Raw genomic sequence first — 26774 nt, 5'->3', positions numbered from 1 at the left:
CCTTTACATATGACACAGTAATAATGCCCGTAAATTAATATAGGTATGGCAAAGATTTCGATTCCATGCGTATGGTTTTTTTTCCTTTTAATAAATGCAGAAAAAAAATATACAAGAAGCGATTAAAAAAAATTCCTCGCATTAAAAAAATAACCGCATAATAAACACAATATTCTTTCGCATTGCACTTTTAGGAAGGGAGAGGAGCTGAATCCGACTCACTGCAAATAAACAAGGGCAAGACCTCAAACTCAAGAAAACTTGGTTATCATGCAAATGCATTTATATAGTCGTTTCATCCTTCCCGTTTTTCATTTCTGTCAAAGTCACCCGGATTTTGTCTTTCTTGTACCAATCCCCCCCACCATTCCCATAAACGTATTTTCCTCCTTTTCGGCATTCATGCTTTACAATGGCTATCAGAATGGATAATAACAGCTTTTGTAAAAAAAAAAATCTGTAATACAAGTTTTATTATTATTTTTTAATTCTAGTAAAAAATATCGATACTTTAATTTTAGGACCTGTAAGCCGCACTTTGTTTAGCGGAGAAAGAATCCCTTAGAAAGAACACTTATTATGGAGTGGCGTTGGAAGGGAGAGAAAACCTGAGAACGGGACGGTTTTCGTATTCTCCAAGGTTAAGGTAAAGATTAAGCCAAATTGTTTTGCTTTGGTTGGGATACTTCATCCAGGGTTGGCCAGGGTAGTCCAAAGGTTGGCAGGATGGATTTTTGGGGCTCTGTGGCCATGTTCTAGAAGAGTTTGTTCCTGACGTTTCGCCAGTATCTGTGGCTGGCATCTTCAGAGAACGCTGGCATGGAAGAGAATGGGGTATATGTGTGTGTGTGTGTGTGTGTGTGTATACACACACACAGTGTGACTCTGGGTAAGGACGAGTGATTCCCGTGTTAATTTGTGCATCGTTCTGTTGTTGAATGGCAATAGACACCCTGTAGACCAGTGGTTCCCAACCTGTGGGTTGGGACCCCTTTGGGGGTCGAATGACCCATTTCATGGGGGTCGCCTAAGACCATTGGAAAACACCTATTTAATTACATTTGTGAAGTAGCAATAAAAATAATTTCATGGGTTTGGGTCACCACAACATGAGGAATTGTATTAAAGGGTCACAGCATTAGGAAGGTTGGGAACCACTGCTGTAGACCTTGCCGTTCAACAACAGAACAATACACAGATTAACATATACATCGCTTCCTCTCAACCAAAGGTATATATATCCAACTCTCTTCCATGCCAGCATTCTCTGAAGATGCCAGCCACAGATACCGGTGAAACATAGGCATACATTCTTCTGGAACATGGACACATAGCCTCAAAACCCCACAAAAATCTATGGATGCCGGCCATGAAAGCCTTCGACGTCACACTGGCAGGATGGTTTCTCTGATCCTCTTATCTAAAGGGCCGTGACGGCAATTCCCAAAGCGATTCTTCTCACAAACATGACATGCAAGACTGCTAGAAAACCCGCAGCCACCTCTTACGTCCCCCGTAACGGTTTTGGTAACTCATTTTCATAACACTACATACATCCTCGTGTCCCAGGGACCTGCATAGTCAAATCGGTTTTCCTTGAACGCCGACGGTTCAAGTAAGCGAACAAAAACAAACCCGACGCAACTCATAATGGACAAGTGAGTAAAAATTCTAAGCGGGTTAAGAAAGACGCTAAGCGTCTCGTCCTTACAAAAGGTGTCCGGAATCCCATATGGTCTTTATGTATGCGTAAGCACCATGGTTATGGGGCCGATCCAGCACACATATACCCCGATCCCCTTACTGGGCAGCATCTCTTGCATTTGACGGGGGTCTGTTTCCCTGTCGCTTGGCTGGTTGCTGTTTCCATCCCATGAGAGATCCCTATTAATGCGTAAGAAGGGGGTCCCTGTTGCATCGACCCCTTATGCAAGGGGATTGGGGGATTTTCATAGTCCCTACATAACTAGTTTAGGGTCTGCATAGGATCCACGAATGCGTAACAGCCACAAGTGCATAACTCCAGGTCACGCATTCGCAACTGCGACGCAGGATTCCGGCCAACGTTTTCCAAAGCGTTGGGTCCAACCATGCAGACGCAAAACTTCCACTGGGGTGAGGATTTTGCCCTGAGTTTTGATTACTTACTGCATATTTTGTATATCCATCGCTGGAGATACATTGGGACAAGCGGCAGCATCAATCCCAATATTAAAGTATTTGTCACATCGGGGAGGAAAAGAAGACACACACGCACGCGCACGCACCACAATGACAAAAAGAAAAGAAAAGAAAAACCCCTAGAGAATAAGAAATGTAGGCTTATTCACAGCAGCAGAAGTCTTTTGTTTCTTTAATACAACGGCGAGCACTCTTTGCGGGACACTGAAATCCGCACACACAAGGATGGGCAAGTCAATAAAAAATACTGGAAATTCGGAGTTGACGGTTGAACGCAAACAAGTTCCCGGAGAAAACAGAACAAGAGGGTTTCCAAATGCGCCGGGCCGTTCTCGCATTCGCGTTCATCCTTCCCAAGCAACTTCATGGTCCAGCCAATTTTTCCAGACCTTGTTCCTCTCTTTAGATTCTTCCGTTTGGAACCGAAGCGCTCTAAAGCCGGCCGTGATTTCGAAACATGTTGAGAACAAGCACCTCTCTTTCTCACCTTCTCTCTCTCTCAAAGTTATGGCGTGATCAATAAACACTGATTTTAATAAGGCGTGGTTCTCGGAAAATAAAGTTCCACCCCGGTGTCCCATTGAAACACCCGCCCAGCCGCCCGACCCTTTTTCCTCCGCGGACATTCCTTCTTTCCTTGTGTCCAAGCGTGGGTAAAAACACAAAAGCATTGTTTAAACTAGAGCTCTTAAAAAAATCATCATAGAAATAGTCTGGTTTAAAATGGTCATGGCTTACTAGTATGCTTCTTCTTCTTTTTATGACAAGCTTCTCTAAGTAAGAACCCCAACATCTGTAACAAGTTGTCTTTACAAATTCGGTATAACCCCACCCTCCCCATTTATATATATATATAGATATAGATGTATATATATAAAAAAATCTGGTCAGTGGTTATAATACCACATCTTCGCGACTCGGCCGTGTGTGTCTTTTAGATAGCCTTGTAACAAAAAAAGGGTCATTTTATGGATTTTGGGGTGTTTTTTTTGCTTTTGTCTGAATCCCGAAGTTTTCTCGGAAAGCAAGCCCCGGTCGCTTGCCTTTCATTTTGCTTAGATGCTAAAACAGATTTTACCGGTGGAATATATATATATATATATATATATATATATATATAGCTGTTGTTTTGCTTTTTTGCTGCAGATTCGAAAAGTAGTTTATCTTTAGAAACACTCTTCATGTTTATAGGCACAGGAAGATGTTGTGCTATATGGACTTGGGGGGTAAAAATAGAGCTGGCATTCAGTGCTTCTGTTATAAAGAGTAACGTTTGCTCTCCGATTAATAACCGTGTCCATGTTTGCCGGCAAGAACAGGGGCGCATGCACACCCTTCGCCCAGTGCCTCTCCCACATACTCTCCCTTACTGTGCATGTTTTGTCAATCTGGCCTCCAGATTAGGCCGCTATTCACAATGTTCTTCAGCACTGGTTTAGTTTTCCATGTCTTTTGCGGCATGTTCGTTGCTGGGTAGATCGCTCTGCTTAGGCCACAGTTGCTCCTGGAGTTCCTTCACAACTTTTTCCAAGTGTTCCCGTGCTTCCCTCTCGCGCAACAGATCGGCCCGCAGCTGCTCCCTGTCTGTCTCCGCGTGCTGGAGTTTCACTTGCAGGTCTTCGATCTAGAAAAGAAACACAACGCCAAAAGTAATCTTAACCGTAAAACAAAAAACAACAAACCCTAACTTGGTATCGGCTGGGGTTTGGTTCCAAAGCCCTTCGTTGATACCAAAATCCATGGATGCTCAAATGCCGTTATATCTATACAGCGGGACTTTAGTATCCGCTGGAGTTTGCTTCCAGAACCCCTCGTGGATATTAAAATCCGTGGATGCTCAAATACCATTATATCTAATGGAAGAGTAAAATGGTGTCCCTTATACAAAATGGCAAAATCAAGATTTGCTTTTTGGAATTTATATCCTATGGACCTTTGGTATCCGCTGGGGTTTGGTTCCAGAACCCCTCGTGGATACCAAAATCTGTGGATACCCAAATACCATTATATCGAATGTAATGGTAAAATAGTGTCCCTTACATAAAATGGCAAAATCAAGATTTGCTTTTTGGAATTTATAGACAGTGGGCCTTTGGTATCCGCTGGGGTTTGGTTCCAGGAGCCCCTGTAGATACCAAAATCTGTGGATGCTCCAATACCATATATCTAATCAATTATTTCCTGCATACCCATCCAAGCTTATACCGCCAACTGTGAGGCCCCTTCTGAACCTCTCCATGCATTAGCACTTTCTCTCTCTGCATTTGTTGTTGTTGCTGTTGGGTGTCTTCAAGTCATTTCTGATTTATGCTGACCCGATCATGGGGTCTTCTTGGCAAGATTTGTTCAGAGGAGGTTTACTATCCCTCATACCAACACTTCTGTTGCATTGGGCCTCTTTTGATCCCATCTGTCTCACTTTAAATTAGAATATAGAAAAAAGCAAAGCAGGAAGCAAGGTGATTACTTTAGAAATGAATTTAACCGTATTAGTCTGCAGAATCAGTATGTAGAGAGATCTTGTAGCACCTTTGAAACTAAGGGGTTGAACAGACTGCCCCAATAGAACGGCGTCCCATCTTCTCTTTCAGGGCCGCAGCAACCACACACCGCAGTTCCAATCCGGCAGTTTGCTGGTTTAAAAAGACGTGGGAAAATACCACTCCATTTTAGAACAGCAAAAAGCTGCCCTTGCCACCGCTGCTTTTGGGTGTTTCTTTGGTGCAGCATGTCTAAACGCTGTGCCAAGGAAATGGCATGATGCCACCTGCCGTGCGGTCAAACAAGTATCGTGATGCCAGCATTGGGGCACAGTCAAGCAGTGGGGCATGCGGTCACCACAACCCCACTCTACCCCAATGCTGGCTTTTTATGCCAGCCTCTTGAGCCCCCAATTGAAAGAAAGAAATTGGCAGCATGAGCTTTTATAGACTTAAATCTACTTCTTCCAAATGCATATTTGGAAGTAGACTTAAGTCTATACAAGCTCCTGCTGCCAGGTTCTTTCCTTCAGTTAGTCTCAAAGGGTGCTACAAGATCTCTCCCTACATGATGATACTTCAAAAATGGTAATGCCAGCCCAAAGTCTTGACAAATGGAAGCAGTGGTTTGAGATGTACCTGCGCACTAATTTCTTTTGGCTGTTTTGCAGACACTTGGGCTTTGTTGTACTGTTTCGATTTGTCAAGACTTTGGGCTGGCATTACCATTTTTGAAGTATCAGCATGTAGAGAGAGATCTTGTAGCACCTTTGAGACTAACTGAAAGAAAGAACCTGGCAGCAGGAGCTTCTATAGACTTAAGTCTACTTCCTCAGATGCACCTTTTCCAGACCCATCCTTTTCTCATGATATTTCCTAAGACAAGCAGTTGAGCTGTAGGTTTATCTAAATGAGAAACCCAGGGAGACAGCCACTCTCTCACATCCAAGCCCAGATTTCCTGTGTTAACACGGCAGCTGGGAGCCGTGGCAGAAGGTTTTCTCGCACGACACAGAACTATGTGAAAAACAACAGTCCTGCAACTCACAGGCCCAGCCCTTTTCCTCCTTTCTCGACAACCCTGGCAAAAGAATACGGAAACAAGCAAACAAAAAAATCCAGATGCGAAATCTCTGCAGCAGACAAAGCAGGCAGAAGGCGATGGCAGTGAACCTGCAAAGTCCCCTGGATGAAAGTCAAGGAAGGTAAACTTTGGGGAAGCTTCCCAACCTCACCCACAAACCCTTCGGCAAGAGTGGAAACCCAGCGCACGAAACGCAGAATCTGATTCTGTTTAGTCTGGGAATGTCTTATCAGCAAGACGCTCATGAGGTGAAGAGGAGGAAATCAGCATCATTTCCTGCTTCTGCTCGCCTAAATTTGGCAAGCTTCACAAAGCGGACTGTTGGACTGCTCCCCTTCCGGTTAAGGAGACTAAGAAGAGTAACATTCAACAAGGGTTTGTTCAGGGTTTTGGTTTTTTAAAGTGACTGCTTAGTTTTTAAAAGAGTGCGCTGGAGAGTTTTTAGGGCCCACAACAGCAAGAACAACTGCCTTCTTTAACACTCTACGCACATAGAGTTGATTTGGTAAAAAGCATGCCATAAACTACGCCTCGCAAGATGATTCCAGGATTAGTGTTTTGTGGGTTTTTCAGACTATGTGGCCATGTTCTGGAGGAGTTTATTCCTGACATTTTGCCAGCATTTGCGGCTGGCATCTTTCTCTGAAGATGACCAAAAAGACAAGCAAATGAGTCCTACAATGGGTCCTGAGCTCTCCCTGGAAGCCAAGATGACCAAATTCAGGCTGATGTACTTCGGCCAAATCAAGAGAAGACATGACTCAATAGAAAAGACAATAATGCTAGGAAAGATGGAGGGCAGCAGAAAGAGAGGAAAAGTGCATTCCAGATGGAGAGACTCAATGAAGGAGGCCACAGACCTGAACCTGCAAGACCTGAGCAGAGCAGTTGAGGACAAGGCGGAGGACAGATCTTGGAGATGTCTCATTCATGCGGTCGCCATGAGTCAAAGTTGACTCAGCGACAGCTAACAACAAATAAACCTGTCCTTTCACAATTCCCAACAAGACTGCTGCCAATGGAATAGGAAAGCAAATACTGTCTTGCAGTCCACGCGACAGCCTTAAGAACCTTTCAAAGCAGCCTCGACTGTATGGTAAAAAAAGAAAACCTCTTGGGGAAACTCTTGCAAAGCTTGGAGAGAAGCCTAAAACCTAGGAGGAAAAACCTGACGGACTTTGTCCTCACCTGGGCAGAGTATTTGGCTCGCAGCCGTCCTGCTTCGCAGCCCTTGTCACACACCCGGACCTGTCTGGCTTGCTCCAGTTCCCGCTTTAGCCGTATCCGTGACTCATTGGCCTCCTTCATTTTCTTTTCGTTTTCAGCTCGGAGGCGCTCAATCTCCTTCCTTAAATTGCGCTTGGCTTCAGTTGCCTCTCTCAGCTTCTCCTTCTTGGCCACGCGAAGGAACTCTAGCTCCTGAAAGAAGATAGAGCAAGGCCTTCTGAATTAAATAAAACCTTACTAAGGAAAAGTGGTGGACCTCCAGACCTATGGCGAGGAGCTGTCTTGTGGTATCTTGTGGCGCTATCTTGTGGATACGTATGTAAAGCAATGGTGCTCACATTTTGGTCCTCCATAGGTTTGGAACTGCAACTCCCAGAATGCTTGACCACTAGTCCTATTGGCTGGGATTCTGGAGAGTTAAAGTCTAATACATCTGGTGGACCAAAGACTGAGGAACACAGAAAGCTATACAGGACCCATGCTGGTAAGAAATCGTGGCAATCAGGGCTGAGAAAATGTGTGGTCCAAGATCAGATCTCTAGGAACATGGATAACCAAATGCCTAAGATTCCCCCATAAACACACACACTCTATGATCTGGAGTATGTGCACCATGCATTAAAAAAGAAGTTTAAAACTGGCATTATGTTCTTGCATTGTGACTTATGACTGATCTGGATCTTAAAAGGGTTAACACTGAGAGCAATGTCACATTTTCCCCTCTCCCTCCTTCCCTTCTCCACCCTTTCCCATTTCTAGAGGCAGTCTTTCCTTTGTTAAGTAACACGGTGCACCAAGGGTCATGGGAAGCCCTTTCTCCACTGACAACCCTGTTTCCTACCCAGAACATATTATTCCAGCTTGTGTTCTGTCTTTGAGGCAATCTGCACACAAAACCCTTTGCCCTCCCTGCAAACAAAACCCATGGACTCTAGGGGACAGACATGCACTTGCGTTCCCAATGCCTTTAGGGTACTTTCAGGCCCTGTTAAATGTTCTGTTGGGCTGAGCAACCAGCAGCAACCTGGTATTTTCTGACTGTCCTCTATTTTGGGTTGCATCAAAAAGGGTTCAAAAAGGAGGGTGTGACCCTCCAAGGAGATCCAAGGCTGACAAAATGAATCCCATGAAACATGCCTCTGAGGAAGTAGGCTCAAATCTACAAAAACCCATGCTACCAACTGCTTTCTTTCAGAGGTGCTGCAAGATCCTTTTGCAAACTGAATCCAGCCTTCAAAAGTGATTTATGTGGCCCTGCTTGTTTGGTTTTATTATTTCTATTAATAATTTCTACCATTTCAGGGGCTTGACAAACGGGCGCTTTGTGTCGGCCTGGGCCTGAACTGAGTAAATACACACTCAGCAACCCTGCCATGCATCCCAGGCGCCATCCTGGTGGGCCACAGACAGGGTGCGCCACTATGGATGCATGTGGTGCAGCACCCAAACAGTGCCGCACTGCACAGACGTCATTATGGCCCACAAGTGTGCCAATGGTGCCCCGCGTGCCCTAAAAAGAACCCACTGGGAGACTGCAGCATTTGGTTGCTGTGGTCTCCATCCAGGGCAGAAAGGGGTGATGTCTCACCACCCCTTTCTGCCCATCTGTCCAGCCCCATAGTCTTCAAGGAACTCAGGATGATGTTCAATCTTCCAACGTCTCAATTTTTGTCCCAATGCCTACTATATGGGGAGAGGGAAAGGGAAAGACAGCCATAGGATCAGGCCCTGTCTGCACTGGCTCTGGAGTATCCTGGCCCCAAAGCTGCCCTTACCTCCCCAACTTACCATCCTGATGCCGGGCGGATGTTCACATATAGCATTTAGTAATAGCATTTACATTTCTATACCACTTATCAGTGAATGCACCACTCTCTAAGCAGTTTACAGTCTGTAAGCCAATTGCCCCCAACAAGCTGGGGACTCATTTTACCAACCTACGAAAGCATGGGAGGTTGAGTCAACCTTGGAGCCCTGGGACTGAACTCACAAATTTGTGGCTGAAGTACTGGCGTTCCTCCAGAGTGCATATGCATCCCGCTTTGCCACCCAGAGCATCTGCCACTGCCATGTGTCATGCGCTCTGAGGTCAGAACTAGATCACAAGGTTCTGGGAAGATCTGGAGTGTCTTGTTGGGCGTCTTGTTCTGATTTTAGAGTAGTCACTGAGCAGCAAAGGCAAACATGCTGGGTGGCAGAGAGGATTACATTTTAAACAACCACCCGGAATCGGAACAGGACACTCCAGATCTTCCCAGAAGATCCACAACAACCAGGGAATTGTTTTTAATATGCTTTAAGAGGGGTATGACAGTCAGCGTGGTGTAGTGGTTTAAGCACAGGACTATGACTCTGGAGACCAAGGTTTAAATCCCAGCTCAACCATAGAAACCCACTGGATTACCTTGGGCAAGTTACCCTCACCCTCAGGGCACAGCAATGGCAAACCTCCTTTGAAGAAACTTGCCAAGACAACCTTGTGATGGATTTGCCTTAGGGTTCCCAGAAGTCAGAAACGACTTGAAAGCACACAACAACAACAACAACAAGAGGGGTATACCCTGGTTCTGGTGCTCCAGGGAGGACATTTGATTTGTTCCACGCAGACAGGGCCCAAATCACGCAATGGGCTGCAAGGCTGAGCACAGACTTTGGCACATCCCTTAATTTCAGGCTATTAATGGGGGGTATAGGGGTATAGATTTTTTTTAATACAGTGAGTATCTAATGGGGTACAGTTCCAAGACCCCCATGGCTACCAAAATCCATGGATACTCAAGTCCCATTAAATACAGTGACATAGTAAAAAGGTGTCCTTTATATAAAATGGCAAAATCAAGCTTTGTATTTAGGAATCCATGGATAAAATATCTCTGGATATGGACTGTATTTAACAGATCCTGGAAAAGGGAAATATATTCTGTGCTGTGCATCCAACTATAGCATGCTTCCCCATCTCCATGGATTAGTAAATGATCATGTTGTTGGAAGGGGTGTGGAATTTACATTTTTTGGAATACTTTCAAGCTGTGGATGGTGAAAGCCATGGATAAAGAATATATGACTATGGAGGGCCAACTGCAAATCTGGGAGAACTGCACCAGTACATTGTCTTCTGATGGTCCAGTCGCATTACCTGATGTAGGCTTCGCTTGGCCTGCAAGGCTGCATTGAGCTTCTCCTCCTGCTTGACTCTCATCTTCACAACTTCGTGGAGGAACTTCTCTTTGGCTTCTTTTGTGTCCAGGCCACTGTCCAAGGCCTGCCTGAGGTGTTCCAGCTCAGCCTCCAACCCACTGGCCCCGCTCTGAGGCTCAACATGGCTGGCAACTTCGAAGACGTTGTTGGTGGTTGGCGGAACTGGCATGCTGGGGGAGCTCATGTCCTTGGCTGAGCTCGAAGACGTGAAGGATGGGGAGGAGAGCGAAGACAGAGAGGAGGTGACTGGAAAAACAGAAACACACAAAGAGGCAGCAGTCCCGCCGCCACCAGAAGCTATGTTAGAAAGCGAAAGAAAAAATTCACCTTGCGCAAAGTAGCTAAGCAGAGAATGAGGCTAAGGATGCATCTGCGTTGCAGAAACACTCTGCTTTGGCATCGCTTTAACTGCCGTAGCTCAAGGCTCTGCTCTGGTGCCACAACAAACTACAGTTCCCAGAATTCCACAGCACTGAGCCATGGCAGTTAAAGCAGTGTCAAACCAGAGTATCTCTGCAGTGTGGATGCAGCCTTAGTCAGTGGCTTTGCTTGTTTTTGAAGCAGGACTCAAATTTATAGTCTGCTTAAACATCATTCCATCATGGGAAAGAAAGGTCCTTGTCGTCTCCTGCTGGTATGTTTGTCTGGAGATGGCTACTCACCAGGAAAGTAAGGACAGTGATGTTTCATATAAGCAATATACTTGTTATGATAGTCAAAGAATGGCTGCAGTCCTGTATGGATCAGTGTTGCATAGCCATTTTGCATAGGGACCCACATTAATCTGAGCCTTGACTTACTCTAGGACCCTCTGCCTCCAGCCTCTGTTATCCTTCCATTGATAGACTGCCATGGCTCAATGCTGTAGAATTAGCCTTCTCCGTGAGAGAGCTCTGGGACCACCACGATTACAAGTCCCATGATTCCTTAGCATTGAGTCATGGCGGTTTAAATTGTGTGAAATGATTGTTTCTGTAGTGTGGATGCAGCCTCACTGAAGTTAAGCTTTAGCTATGTCCTTTCCATTGGGGCGGCCTGCAACCACCTCCATTTTCCCAGGATTGGGGCTGCGGCAACCACACGCCACAGCCCTGATCTGGCTTTTCCAGGACACCAAAAGGAGCTCCTTTTTGTGCCCTGGAAAGGGTATGAGAGCCATGGTGGCGCAGCTTTAAAGCACTCATTTGGCGCTGTGTTGTGTGGACTGAGTGTCAGACAAGCACTGTGATGCTGCACACCATGTGGAGCAGTGTGCAGCGTCTCGCCGCCCTGGGGGCAGAGTTGGGCCATGCGTCATGTGGATGCCATGCCCCAACTCCGTCCCCAAGCCAGCCTTTATGGTCAGTGTGCACAGCCCCTGAGTTACTTCAATGCTTTTCAATCCCTTACAAATCCACAGGAATTAGAGAAAGAAGAAAATGAAGTGGGTAACTCACACTTACATTCTTCTCGCGTTTCTACTTCGATTTCTGCTTCAGACTCCTTGTCCTCTTCCGTTGCGGGGACGGGGGCGGATGCGACAACAGTGGTGGGTGTGGGTTCGGGAATGGTTGGGTTTTCGGAGACGTGTTTCCTTTTCCTTGGCTGGGGCAGGCTGTTCAGTGGCTCATTGTTCCGTGATGCTATTGTGGCACATGGCGGCGGGTGGCTGATGATCTTTGGCTGAGGAGGAGGGGCGAGGGCCACATTGGGTGCTATGGCATTCTCAAAGCTCTTGTAGGAGTAGAAACTGCAAAGTTGCAAGGGAAAGAAGAAGAAAAGAAGGTGTGCACACAGTTCTAATGCTACCTCCATGATACAATGCACCCTTGCAGGTTTACAACACACCTCCCCATATGCAAGTTTTCATCAGTGAAATGAATACGCTATGAATCATCGAATCATAGATTTGGAAGAGACCACAAGCGCCATCCAGTCCAATTCCTTGCCATGCAGCCATGGGCACAATTCCTCCAACTGTTGGCCTACAACTCCCATCAACCCTAGCAAGCATGTCCAATGTTGAAAGATGATGTGAGCTGCAGTCCCAAACTCCACGAGTTTCCCAACTCTAAACCAATGCCTTACTTTTAAAGAGCACACTACATAAACCGTTGGCCTGCAACTCCATCAGCCCTAGCTAGCATGGCCAACATTGAAGGATGATGGGAGCAGTAGCCCTAAACTTCTGCAACTCCACCAGTTTCTCAGCTCTAAACCAATGACTTAACTGGAAGATTTAAAGAGCATACTACATAAACTGTTGGTCCTAGTTTGCATGGCCAATGCTGAAGGATGATATGAGCTGTAGCCCCAAACATGTTTAACCAATGCCTTAACTGGAACATTTAAAGACCGTACTACATAAAAGAGCAAGCCCATTGCATTTTTAAATCCTCCTAAATTTAATTGAGCAACGAGTCTGTGCTAAGATAAAAAATATAGGGCCTGAACAGACAGGCCAAAATAAAGCTGCTTTGGGTCACTTTGTAGATATGCTGTTTATATGACACACGCATCTTAAGAGGCCAGAAGCTGTGCCAAAGCTGCGCTTCAGTCCTTAGGACTGGAGCGCAGCTTTGGCACGGCTTCTGGCCTCTTAAGATGTATGCGTGATTTAAACAGCATACTTCCAAAGTGACCTGAAGCAGCTTTATTTTAGCCTGTCTGGGCCCATAAATAACAGGAATTCAAGCCCCAACCCTAAAGGTAAATCCCACTTTGTTCATTGTTTTTAAGCAACGATGTAGAGGATGATAGCTTTTGTTGGCTCATGTCCTCCATTTGATACGAATGGGGCTTTGGGTTCGTTTTGTTGCCGACTCCCGCCTCACCTGTCTCTGATCAAAGCGGGGATGTGATTCGAAAGCTCCTTCTCACTTGCTGAAACAGCGGGAGACCAGGGCCGGAATGCGGAAAGGCGCTGTCGCGGGTTTATGCAACCGATATTCTACCGAAAGGTAGGAAAGAAAAAAGAGGCAGAAGACAGTGAGAGGGAAATACATGGAAAGAACAGAAGCAATAAACATGTGGCACTTCTGGGGGCTGCTGTTGAGATACATTGGGGAGTGCAAGGAAGCACAAGTACATCATCCAGTGCAACTCTATGGTCAGCATCTGCTAGATGTTGATCACAGAAGCACATTGGAGGATCTACAAGTGGTTTCTCTTAGTACTTCTACTGTAGTTTGTCCAGCACAACTCTATGATCAACCTCTGGCGGAGTTGCTCCGGAGGACCTAGAGATTCCTAGAAAGAACATATTAACCAAATCCGCAAATAATTAAATTCTCAAAAATCAAGTAAGGGATTCTGGAGGCATCTGCTCTTTGCCGAGATCTTTGCAGTCACTGTTTTTACGTTGGTTATTTCTTTTAAATATGTTTTATATGGTAAATTGTTTAATTGTATTTTAAGGGCGGGTGGGATTGGAGGGTATGGAATGTATATTTTAATGCTGTAAGCTGCCCCAGTTGTGTTGCGCAGAGGGCCGGGAATCATCATCATCACCATCACCATCACCATCATCATCATCATCATCATCATCATCATCATCTTATGCAGTGAGACATCTTGCAAGTGATACCAGGGACTGAATTTGGGGATTGAATCAAGGAGGTTCTTCATGCAGATACTTCACCGCCGAGCGAAACTCACCTTGCTGGAGGACGTGGACAAGGACCGTAACCAACTGGACTGCTTCTCTTTTTCGCCAACTATTGTAGACTGCAAGGAGTCATCTGTTTTGGGTTTCTTGGGGGCAGGAGGATCGGAGGGGACCTAAAATGAGAAAAGAAAAGGATTCACTATTTACATGTTTTAGTCCGGTCTATTTTCCATTCCATCTCCAAGCACCAAATGAAGCTCGTACAAGCACTGGTTGAACATGAATCCATCTACATCAAGCCCAGAATCTGAGCAGCAAAGGAGACTTCTCTGAAGATACCAGCCACAGATGCTGGTAAAACATCAGGAATAAACTCTTCTAGAACATGGCCACATAGCCCCCCAAAACCACAAAAATCAAAGGAGTTGCTGTTTTAGTCTCAACTTGGGTTGCCAGGGGGCCCTTATTAAAAGGGATCTACCCTTATTTAAGGCCCAGAAAGCTTGCGCCTCATCACAGGTGTCCCTTATTATATGGAATGCCCCGCTTTCAGGGCAGGAAACTTTCCCGTTTATGTAAACTGAACAAGACGCCAAAAAATAAAATTGCATTTTGGGTGTGGGCCCTTCATAAATGTACGCATGATGTAATTTATGAGTTTGAATGCTAGGTTGATAGAGAAATGCATGGCTAGGTTAATGGGAATCAATGTTTTTATTTTGCTATTTAGGTCGGACACAAACTTGTGAATGGCTAATCTCTGATTCTCGGCACCGTGGGCCATGAATTTGGACCATCCCCTTATTGCTACTTTGAAAAGATGGCAACTTTGGAAAGATCAAAAGATGGTTAGTCTTTCTTTGCGGACTTCTAATATGTGCTAACCATAAAAACTGAAAACAAGCCATTTAGTCTGTTTGGAAAAAAATTAAAAGACACAGAATATATATATATATATATGAGAGAGATCACTAGTTTGCAAGAGACTTAATACTGAACGCTGGAGGAGTTGTGCAGATTTAATTTGATTTAGGTGCTCAACACATTGCGTATGATCTTTGGTTTTCCCCCTAAATTCTTAGCACACATTTTTATTTAAAGTACATTAATACAACGGACGAAGTTGCTCTTTATATCTTTGAATTATAATAACCAAGACCCAGTCTCCCTAGCAAGCAAATACAACCCAGGTTCACAGATACCATACATGCATTTAGTTTTCTAAAAAGACCCAATCCTCATTTTGTTTTTGTTCAAACGAAACTGGACTTGCATTCTGGTTTGGGAAACTCTTTTAAGTGAATATGCAATGGAATAATCCGATAAAGCGCATCCCTTGCTGCATTAAATGCTAATGTGCCACGGCAATGTTGCTGGTGTTTAGAGGTATATACAAATGCGATTGGTGACTTTTAAATCGCCTCACTTTGTAGATCATTTGCAATCGGCGATGGGAAAATATCCCAAACCCCACAATTGCCATCCTCTCTTTGCTTTCGGCCCATTTCCCTGCTCTCTGTGATCCCCAGACTTTTGTCCTCTGGGTGTTTTGGACTTCAAATCCCAGAAGTCCCAAAAAGCTTGGACAGTGGTCAGGAATTCTGGGAGCTGAAATCCCAAAATCTGGAACACCAAAGCTTGGCAAACCCTGCCTAGAAGATGATCAAGTCCATCCGCATTTGGGGAAACCTTTTAAAACTCCTTTCGACTTCCCAGGCAGCAGATGTGTCAATACCAACGAAGATAAATTTGTAATGGAAGCATCCACATCTTGCAAATATTCCCCAAAAGTGTAAATTCCAAATAGCATACCTTGATTTTCCATTTTATATAAGGGACACCATTTTGCTCTGCCATTATATTTAATGGGACTTGAGTATCCATGGATTTTGTTATCCAGGGAGGATCCTGGAACCAAACCCCAGTGGATAACAAGGTCCCACTGTATGTATGTGTGTGTGTGGAGATACACACACACACACACACACACACACACACACCCCAAAGATTAAAAACAAGACTCTAGAACATGTGTGTTACTAGATATATTTTGACAACACTTTCTGAAACCACCATCATGCCTGTATCTCTGCCCCACCGTCCCGTCGCCAATGTGTCCCCTACCTCCTTTTCCTAACCATGCGTGGAAAGGTGTGCTTTTAAGGCTGCGTGGCTCTGACTTTGGAAAGACGATTTGAGCCGAGAACAGGGCAGACTTTGTTATTCTGTTTGCAGCGGTTGTTATGCCGATGACTTCACTCCGCTGCAGCTGCAGCAGATTCTGGTGGCCTCCTGCCAGGTTCTGCTTTGCTTTTTCCACCAGTCGCTTGGCTCAGCCTATAAATCACCCGCAAGCATAAGCAAGCCCTTTTGGCCGCCTGGAACCTTTTTCCCCTCCGGGGACAGGAGGAGATAAATCCTGAGAGTCCCAGCATCCCTTCCCAAACAGATTGGTACCTACTGATGGAACCAGGCTCTGGAGAAAGCAAAGCCAGAAAGCCGGCCAGGACAAACAAGACCACTGGGGAGAAGGGAGTGGGTCGAATGACCTCATTGCAATGGAGAGTACAAGAAAGTTCTCTTTCCTCCTCTCTTTGGCCCTCTCCGTTTTCCTCCTCGAAGGCAGGGAGGTGTCAAGTTCATTTCGAGGCATTCCGATTGCTTCTCCTGGGTTTTGCAGAGCTTGGAAAAGTTACCAGTCGGAGTATCACTCCTGCAATGTACTAACTAGAGATTCTGGAAGGCACCTTCCAAAAAGTAACTTGTGATGCGGCAGCTAAAAGGACCAATGCAATTTTAAGCTGCATCAATAGAAGTATAGTGTCTAGATCAAGGGAAGTCATAGTGCCACTGTATTCTGCTTTGGACAGGCACCACCTGGAATAATGTGTCCAGTTGTGGGCACCACAATTCAAAAAGGATGTGGAGAAACTGGAGTGTGTCTATAGGAGTTTGACCACAATGGTGAAGGACTGGAAACCATGCAAGAAACTATGAAGAATGGCTTAGGGAGCTGGATGTGTTTAGCTTGGAGAAGAGAAGGTTAGGAGGGGATATGATAGCCCTGTTTAACTATTGGAAGGGATGTCATATTGAGGTAGGAGCAAGCTTGTTTTCTGCTGCTCCAGAGAATAAGACCCGGAATAATGGATGCAAACTTCAGGAAAAGAGATTCCATCTCAACATTAGGAGAAACTTCCTGACAGTAAGGGTTGTTCAACAGTGGAAGATACTCCCTTGGAGCTTATGGTGGAATCTCCTTCCTTAGAGGTCTTCAAACAGAGGCTGGTTGGCCATCCGTCGGGGATGCTTTGATTGAGAGTTCCTGCATGGCAGAATGGGGTTGGACTGGATGGCCCTTGGGGTCTCTTCCAACTCTATGATTCTATGATTGTCCTGTGGGTATGGATGAGCATGGCGGCAAAGAAACATATGCTATCTGAAGATATGAAGTTCAGGTGGTAACCCATCGGTGTGGCAGCCCTGCCAGTGGTTTCGCTGCCCAGGATGTCACCAGGAATGACAAAGCAACAATATGGGATGTTTGGGCTGTCAAATGCTGTTACATATCCCTCACAAGCAATGAAGTTTGGTGCTATCCAATATATTTTTAGATCCTCATCCTGGGCCCATTCACACTACACAATTCCTACTAGTAACGGCCATGACAGCTTCCTATGGAATCCTGAAATGGGCTTAGAAGTCTCTGCTAGAGAGCTTTAGTGCCTCCCCAAAACTACCAAACCCCAGGATGGAAATGCAGCAACTGAAGTGGAATAATAGTGCTATAATTCTGTAGTGTGAATGGGCTCCCTGTTTTGGCCACTGCCCTTGCCCCATCACTATGGCTGGGCTGCATTTTCCAATCATTTATAATCAGCTACACGACTGGCATCTGGTTTTAATACTACCATGAGTTGTGATTTGTTTCAATGCACGAACCATCCGTCCTATGCCCACTTCCCTATTATTCTCTGTTGAAACATTATTTTATCTCCATTACCCAACCGAGCGCAACTGTGTTTTGAAAAGCTCAAATCCACTGAGGTCTAGTTTTCTGAAGCTGAGTCATACGGATTACGGTAACAAAACTGCATCCTGTCCAAACTTTCTGGTGTATCTGCTGCACTGTCCACATACGTCTATGAAACCTCTCCGAAAGCACAGCTGTTGTTTGACTTTAGTTGTCCCAGTTAATTGTTTTTGTACTGTCTTGGACCATAACCAGCGATCACTAGTTGGATTTGGATGCACAAAGAAATTGGCAGCATGAGCTTTCGTAGACTTAAGTCTTCCTCAGATGCATTTGGAAGTAGACTTAAGTGTACAAAAGTTCATGCTGCCAACTCCTTTCTTTAGTTGGTCTCAAAGGTGCCACAAGATCTGTCTACATACGGATTCTGCAGACTAACACGGCTATATCTTGGATATAAACTACGGAATGACTCAATGAGAAACTTGACTTTGGGTCATTCAAATGGTTTTGAGTTAACACCTTACTATCAGGATTTTAGCAAAATCTTGGTATTATCATTTTGGGACTGGAGTCTTCATCAGATGCACTTTGTTATTGTCATAGTTGCAACTGTAGTAGTAGTAGTAGTAGTAGTAGTAGTAGCAGCAGTCTTCAAGCCATTTCTGACATATGGCGACTCTAAAGCAAACCTTTCACTGGGTTTTCTTGTCCAGATTTGTTCAGAGGAGGGTTTGCCTTCCTCTGAAGCTCGGAGAGTGGAGCGTGCCTATTGTGATCAAGCGGTGATTCGAACCCTGGTCTCCCAGAGTCCTAGTCCAGCAGTCAAACCCCTACAACAACACTGGCTCTACAGCAGTGATGGTGAACCTTTTAGAGTCCGAGTGCCCAAACTGCAACCCAAAACCCACTTATTTATTGCAAAGTGCCATGTCTCTTTGGCTTTCTAGTAACAGACTCTGCCAAACTCTGTGCTGGGGCAACGGCACATGTGCCCACAGAGAGGGCTCTGAATGCCACCTCTGGCACGCCTGCCATAGGTTCGTCATCACTTCTCTACAGCATGCTTTACTCACTGTCGTTTTATCAGAGGAAACTGTCAAGTGCATTCCCACTATTTCTGAATGCTTAGCACCAAAGAAGACAGGTATTTTATGGTGTTCAAACCAGCGTCAAAGTCATCATGCCACAAAGCAGGTTGTGTATCCTGTTCTGGACATCCTAAAATAACACACCATGACATATCAAGGAGAAGAATGCCTTGCAGGGAGAAGAATGTCTTGCCACCATCCACTATGGTCTATGGGCCATCTTAAACCCAACTGGATTGGATCTAAAGAATCACAATGCTAGTAGCATATGCTCAATGGCTTTGCACTGGACTCATGTTTCAAGACATATACAATGGACCCTCCGCATTCGCTGGGGTTAGGGGTGCAGTAGTCCCATGAATGTGGGAAAACCACAAATACAAAAGCACTATTTTTTAAACCTCAGAGACAAGCTCTCTAGGAATCTCTAGTTTCTCCAGAGCAAATCTGCCCAACGTTGACCACAGAATTGCACTGGAGGACCTACAAATGCCTAGAGAAGTGCTTGAGGAATTTCTAAGCACAGCTTCTGGTGGACGTTGACCGTAGAGTCACACTAGAGGATCGAGAGATTCCTAGAGAAAACACACTCATCAAATTCATGAATATTCGAATCCGCAAAATCAAGGTCGCAAAGTGGAGGGATGACGGTAACTGGATAGCAAAGTCGGAATCGTCCACGCCACTGTATTTGTGATTTCTAAATGTGGTCGTGAAAGCTAGACAACAAAGGAAGCTGAAACGAATGTGCTAAAGGAGAGTTATACAGATACCATGGATTTCCCAATGGGTTCTAGATCCTATTAAGCCTAGATGCCAGAATGAAAAGATGGCCATGTTTGGTAAAAGGGGAGACAGTAGAAAAAGAGGTAAACCACACAACTCAGTCAAGGGTTTGAGTTTGCAAGACCTGAACAGGGCTGCTGATGAGAGGATGACTTAGAATCATAGGATCAGAGTTGGAGGAGACCCCCAAGGGCCATCCAGTCCAACCTTCTGCCATGCAGGAACTCTCATTCCTGGCAGATGGCCATCCAGCCTCTGTTTGAAGACCTCCAAAGAAGGAGACTCCCAACACTCTTCAAGGGAACGTCTTCCAATATCAAATAGCTTTTACTGTCAAGATGTTCTTCCTAACGTTTAGGTGGAATCTCTTTTCCTATAGCTTGCATCCATTGCTCCTTTGGGTCCTGTTCTCTGGAGCAGCAGAAAACAAGCTTGCTCCCACTTCAATATGACATCCCTTCAAATACTTAAAGAGGGCTATCATATCACCTCTGAACCTTCTCTTCTCCAAGCTAAAGAGAAGGTACTTGGAGTGCCCTCATTCATAGGGTTGTCATACATCAAAACCAACTCGATGACAATTAATAACAACATATTTCAAGAACGGTGGAACCTGCTTAACCTCCCATCACACCATGTTTGACACCATGGGAGCCATCCAAAGCAATCTGCGGAGATACGCTATCTGAAGTGGTGGGACAGCATTTCATTTTTAAATCCCACGGAGCAGTGGTTCCAAGCCTTTTGGTCCTCTAGATGTTTTCGATTTCAGTTGCCAGAATTCTTGATGGTTGGCCAAGCTGAGCAGGTCTTCTGGGAGATGATGTCCAAAACACTTAGAGGACCAAAAGTTGGGAACTGTCGGGGCTCCTTGCCTTTACACCTTGACCAAGAAACAAGTCATAACCTGGCTATTTCAGCGTTGATGCCAAAGATTTCATAGAAACGTTGGGCCCGTTCATCCGAAGGTCATCTCCAACATACTGCTATTAATCAGACTAATTTCTGTCCTGGCCAAACAGGATTGTGATTGATACGTCTGGCCAAATTTGCTACCTTGGCTCAGCGTTGCATTAGTAGCAAACCCGAGCGAAGCTGGTTGGAAGAGATTTCTCATCCTTCGCTTCTCCAAACAGCCCTCCTCCTCTGGGCCAAGTAATAATACTAAAAGCAGCAGGCTAAGTGATAACGGCGGTGGCAGGAGCACCTGCTAGTTTCTTTTCAAATGGATGCATCAGCGAAAAATTTCAATGCCCCAAAGAAACAACTTTCAAACTGGAGGGGTTCTGCTGTGCCATTGAGCCTCTCAAGACTCCCAAGCATCAAACCATTCCACATCCATACCAAGGAATGTCAGTTGAACAAAGCAAGGGAAACAATCCCTCCCCAAATATGGATGTGGCTTGCATTTGAAAGCAGCTCGATTTCTGGGCTATCCAAAACCAATTCTCCCCCACTTGGGAACAAAATTTCCACACCAATGTATGCATGTATTTTTGGCAAGCTCTCCAAATCAATAATGGTTTTAATTTATTGAACACTGGGAGCCTGTCCTAACCGCATTTGTGAATCATTATTTTCTTGTCGGTTGGGGAAGGGGAGGCCACAACTGTCCAGACAAAAAGCATGAACTCCTAACTTAGGATCATAGAGTTGGAAGAGATACCAAGGGTCATCCAGTCCAACCCCATTCTGCCATGCAGGAACCTGACAGATGGCCATGATCCAGCCTCTATTTAAAGACCTCCAAGGAAGGAGACTCCACTACGCTCCAAAGGAGTTTGTTCCACTGTCCAACAGCTCTTATTGTCACAAAGTTCCTCCTAATGTTGAAGTCGAATCTCTTTTCCTGTAGCTTGCATCCATTATTCCATTTTCTATTCTCTGGGGCAGCAGAAAACAAGTTTGCTCCATCCTCAATGTGACACCCCTTCAAACACTTAAACATGGCTATTGTATCACCTCTTAACTGTCTCTTCTTCAGACTAAACACACTCAGTTCCCTAAATCTTTCCCTGTAAGACATGGTTTCCAGACCCTTCACCATTTTAGTTGCCCTCCTTTGGACATGCTCCAATTTCTCAACATCCTTTCTGAAGGTCCAGCATCGTCTCCATGCAAATGGTGCTGAGACCACAAAAGTCTGGGACCACACTGCAGAATTAAAGCAGCTTAACACCACTTTAACTGCCTTGATTCTATGCTACAGAATCCTGGGATCTGTAGTTTGATGAGGTACCAGAGCTTTCTAACAGACTGGGCTGAAGACCTCACCAAACTGCAACGCCCAAAAGAAAAGACACTAGGCCAATGGATAAGACCTGAAAAAGCTCAGCTGCTCCCATTCCATGGATGGCATGGACTCCTGTGACTCCAGGGTTCCTTGCAATCCACGGAAATATCACATAATTAATTTTCAGGCATTCATTACAAATCAGTTGATGTCTGACTGAAGGGACTCCCCAGAGTGAAAGTGACTCTTGCAAACTGGCTGGCAATGTGGAGAGAGACAGACGTGCGCACACAGAGGCCGGCTACATTTGTGGCTTTGAAAACATCTGACAAACTGGGAGCAGGTGCACATGATGTCTCACTGGCTCAACTTTTCCGTAGCAACCAAGCTGTTAAAGAGAGGAACAAAACACACGCACTCTGCAGAAGCACACTTTCCCCACCCAATCTCTGGATGCAGATTTGGACCCAGATTCAGCTTAGGTGCTGGAAATTCATCATCTCACTCGGCGACATCACTGCCATCTCAGCCATGTCTTTGCCTACCACCATTTCCATCAATCTGGAATAACCGGACTCTGACCTCACAGTGGTAGTATAGCAGTTTGAACATCAGACTAGGAATGGAGATCAGGGTTTGAATCCCCACTCGGCCACAGAAACCCACTGAGTACCTTTGGACAAGTCACACTCTTTCGGACTCAAAGGAAGAAAGAGGCAAAACCCCTCTGAACAAATCTTGTGAAGAAAATCTTGTGATGGTGGCCTTAGGGTCACCATGTGTCAGCCTTATGGTTACTATAAGCCAGACAGGAAACCACAGTGATGCTCATGTTGAGTAGGCTGGCCTTGTTAACCTCTCATGGATAGCTGCATTTAGATTTACAGTTAAATATTAAAGAGACAATGGCCCGTTACAAACGGGCCTTTTAGTACAGAGTCAGTCCGTACTAGGGTTAGGAAGGTGCAGTGCTTCCGCACCCCCCTAACCCTAGTACGGACTGAGTCCATACAAACTGGCGGCGCCCCATCTACATGGGGGCCGCCATGACGACATCACGACCGTGCCGCCTCTATACGGGGCGGCGCGGATGTGATGTCGTCGCTCCGCGCCAGGGCGCTTAGTGCGCCCTTTGTGCAGAGCAGGAAGGAGCTCCGAAACGGAGCTGGTTTGCGCCACTGGGTGCAGCCTTCACACGGCTGTGCCCAGCGACGCAAAGGAGAAAGGGGCCAAGCGGGGTATCCTTGGGGCTTCCCCGCGGCCTGGAAAGCAGCGGATCGGGGCATCAGCGGCTGCTGTTCTAGCCGCTGAGGCCCCGATACCCCGGGGAAAGGGGCGGGTACAGGCCGCCGCTTTTCGGTGGTCTGTAACGCACCATAGAATCACCATAGAGTCAGAAGAGACCCCAAGAGTCATCCAGTCCAACCCCATTCTGCCATGCAGGAACTCTCAACCAAAGCATCCCCATTGACAGATGGCCATCCAGCCTCTGCTTAAAGACCTCCAAAGAAGGAGACTCCGCCACTCTCCAAAGCTCTTACTCAAGACCTTGCTTTGCCAGTATCCTTTTAGTTTTCCTTCCCAACTCTTAGAAATGAGCAGCAGTTGGGAAATGTAAGAATCATCCCAAGAGCATGATCACTGGGAGCCATAGGCCGCTGCCACACTGCAGAAATAATCAAGTTTGATACCACTTTAACTGCCACGGCTTACTGCTCTGGAATTCATAGTGAGATATTCAGCCCTCCCTGTCAGAGAGCTCTGGTGCCCCACCAAGCTACAGATCCCAAAATCCCACAGCCTTTGAGCCGTGACAGTTAAAGTGGTGTCAAACTGGATTATTTATGCAGTGTAGCAGCAGCCGTAGTCCAAAAAAACCAAGCTTTCCCAGCTCTGATAATACAGTGCTGCTTGGAAACCACAATGCCCGGCGAGATCATTATTGTTGCTGTTGTGTGCCGTTGAGTAGTTTCCAACCTATGGCGACCCTAAAGCAAACCTATCTTGGGGTTTTGTTGGCACGTTTCTTCAGAGTGGGTGCGCCACTGCCATCCTCTGAGGCTGAGAAAGTGTGACTTGCCCAAGGCCACCCAGTGGGTTTCCATGGTTGAACAGGGATTTGAACACTGGCTCTAGGGACATACGTCATAGTGCTCAAACAACTACACCATGCTGACTCTCATAGGGATACATAAATGCTCCTCACCTCACCAACCTACCCTGCTATAAGTGCGCCATGTCATTTTTAATTTAGCATTGAAGATGGCATGAGGCACCAAAGAATGGAAAAGACCACACTCCAAACATGCACCTTACAACGCAATTCGATTGCAGCAATTGTAATGCTGTGAGTAGAAAGCACCTTCTCTTCCCCCATCCTCTTTTCAGACCTTCTTGTAGAAGATCTTGCACATCACGATCTAGGTGGAGCTTCCTGTCTTGGCAACGGCATGCCGCTGTTTGTTCGACAAAACTAAAAGAGATTTCTCAGAGAGAGCAAAAACCACAAGACCCAACACCAGTCTGGTTACTGGCTTCCAGAAACCTCAAAGATAGAGTTCTTCAAAGTTTCAAAAGAACGCTGGAGACATCAAATGATGTCTTACTGAAGGTATTGTGCAAGACAAGGCTTTGGAGGTGAATCTGGAAAGTCCACGTGTGACTAAGGCTGCATCCGCACTGCAGAAAGAATCATAGAGTTGGAAGGAAGAGACCACAAGGGCCATCCAGTCCAACTCCCTGCCATGCAAAAATCCATCAGTGATACCTTTATTGGCCAACTGAAATGCACAATATACTTGTTGCAAGCTTTCGAAGCTCCATGGGCTTCTTTATCAGGCAAGACCATGGAGCTTCGAAAGCTTGCAACAAGTATACTGTGCATTTCGGTTGGCTAGTAAAGGTATCACTGATGGATCTTTGTTTGGATCTAAGCAGTACAGTTCATCTCGAGGATGCACACAAGATACACCTTAGGGTCACAATCCTCTATCATCCAGCACAGCGCAGTAGTTCCAGATGTGGAACAACACCACAACTTAGCAGTGTGCAAAGGGATCTTGCAGCACCGTTGAACCTAAGAAGTTGTAGCATAAGCAAATCTCTAATTTTCTTTTTAAAAAATGTCACAATCTTTACCCAAAAACCACAATCAATGCCCTCCCAATGTGTTCTAACGCAATTTCATTTTCTAATGAGCAACGCAAAGGTGAAACAGAGAGAAAACAAGGAATTTGGGTAGCAACTGGTGAGTAGTACTCCTCCTTAGGTTTGGGGTGAGAGAGAAGCAACACTTATCATCTCTAGATGTTTAGCCTTTCACCGCCAGAAAAAAGTAAGATTTGATGCATATTATTTATGTCATATTTTTAGGTCACATTTCTGCCTACGCAAACACTATTCTTCAAAGAGGATATGCTCAAATAAACCCAAAATAAAACATCAAAACAACAACAAGAACAACATTGGATTCAGAAGCCAACACTACATTGTACAATGCATCCCTGTATCGAGATGGGCCAGCGCAACTTCTTTGGGTAGGGAACGCAAGGCCAGAAAGTTGTTTTTGTTCCTTACAATATGTTCTGTCTACTTGATCTTTATGAAATGCATTGCTTTCTGTGCTGTGCTGCCACAAAGAAAGCCCCGTTACATGTACCCACCGACCTAAATTCATGAGATGATGGGACACGCGACAGGACCTCCTCTGAAGATCTCAAATTTCTGGCAGGATCACATGGGAGGAGGCAGTCTTTCTGATATCTTGTCCTCAAATTGTTTAGGGCTTTGTAGGTATAGAAAGCATTAATGAACCCAACCCAGTTGAAAAAACCCCCAACAAAATGAAACAGCAATGCGCTGGAAACCAAAAACCTGATGGAGTCAAACCAAATGTTGGAAAAGCTAGAGTTGGCACATTTGTGGCTTTGCTTAGATGCGGTTATGATTAATAAGTTCTCTCTAGGAATCTCCAAGTCCTCCAGCGCAACTCTGCCTGACGCTGACCATAGAGTTGTGCTGGAGAACCTAGATCAGTGATGGCGAACCTATGGCACGCGTGTCAGAGGTGGCACTCAGAGCCTTCTCTGTGGGCACACATGCTGTCGCTCTAGCACAGTTTGCCAGAGTTTCTTACTAGAAAGCCAGAGGGACGTGGCACTTTGCAATAAATAAGTGGGGTCTGGGTTGCAGTTTGGGCACTCGGTCTGTAAAAGGTTCACCATCACTGACCTAGATGTTCCTAGAGAAAACACTTGTCTAGGACTCTGTAGGTCCTCCATCATGGTTCTATGGTCAACTTCTGGCAAATGTTGGCCATAGAGTTGTGCTGGAGAATCGAGAAGTTCTTAGAGATAACACTTCTCTAGGCATTTGTAGGTCCTCCAGCATCATTCTATGGTGAACGTCTGGCAGATGTTGACCACAGAGTTGCAATGGAGAACCTGGAGATTCCTAAAGAGGTGTTCTCCCAGGTAAAAATAATAGTGCTTTTTATTTTATTTTTGGTTTTTCCACATTCCTAGGGGTCCTTTATCCCTAACCCCAGCAAATGTGGAGGGACCACTGTAGTGTCATTTCTAGGATGCAGTATTCCACAATGTTGTCCTCTACTGATTTATCTCAAGGAATGGGCAAATGTTCTTACTGAAAAAGGACAAGGACACAGTCCTCCAGCTACAAATTGTGGGCCTGGAGTGGCAAGCTGAAAAGGCCCACAATCCTTTGTACATGCGGAAACAAGATGGACTGGTCTGCCATGGCAGAAAATTTCACAGCCTGAGAAGTCTCTCCTGGGCCCTCTTCCATGAAGGTGCCCATGCCTTCCAAACTGCCTATGAAGGTGATGGAACAAGGACAAAACTCTCCCGCAACCACAAGAAGATCTTAAAACTCAGGCAGATTCATATGGGGAGACATGGGCCCAAGACAGATGGG

The 26774-nt window shown here is 45.5% G+C and overlaps 1 protein-coding gene across 2 annotated transcripts in view; it reads right to left on the bottom strand.

Annotated features, from left to right (window-relative positions):
* Nucleotides 1–1172: 1172 nt before the first annotated feature.
* Nucleotides 1173–26774, bottom strand: part of SKI (SKI proto-oncogene) — a 154556-nt gene continuing 128954 nt past the window's right edge. Inside the window, exons 2-7 of one of the 2 annotated variants that reach the window (XM_042478575.1) lie at nucleotides 13807–13929; nucleotides 12984–13099; nucleotides 11607–11899; nucleotides 10109–10416; nucleotides 6934–7164; nucleotides 1173–3805 (exon numbers count right to left, since the gene is read on the bottom strand). In XM_042478575.1, coding sequence (XP_042334509.1) covers nucleotides 3617–3805; nucleotides 6934–7164; nucleotides 10109–10416; nucleotides 11607–11899; nucleotides 12984–13099; nucleotides 13807–13929 — 1260 coding nt within the window. In that variant the 3' untranslated portion in view covers nucleotides 1173–3616. The remainder of the gene's footprint in view (nucleotides 3806–6933; nucleotides 7165–10108; nucleotides 10417–11606; nucleotides 11900–12983; nucleotides 13100–13806; nucleotides 13930–26774) is intronic. The other variant, XM_042478576.1, reaches the window with a different exon arrangement.

The sequence above is a fragment of the Sceloporus undulatus genome, chromosome 7 (genome assembly GCF_019175285.1).
Source record: "Sceloporus undulatus isolate JIND9_A2432 ecotype Alabama chromosome 7, SceUnd_v1.1, whole genome shotgun sequence".
In the NCBI taxonomy this organism is placed as follows: Eukaryota; Metazoa; Chordata; class Lepidosauria; order Squamata; family Phrynosomatidae; genus Sceloporus; species Sceloporus undulatus.
This window is presented reverse-complemented; position numbering and strand designations above follow the sequence as displayed.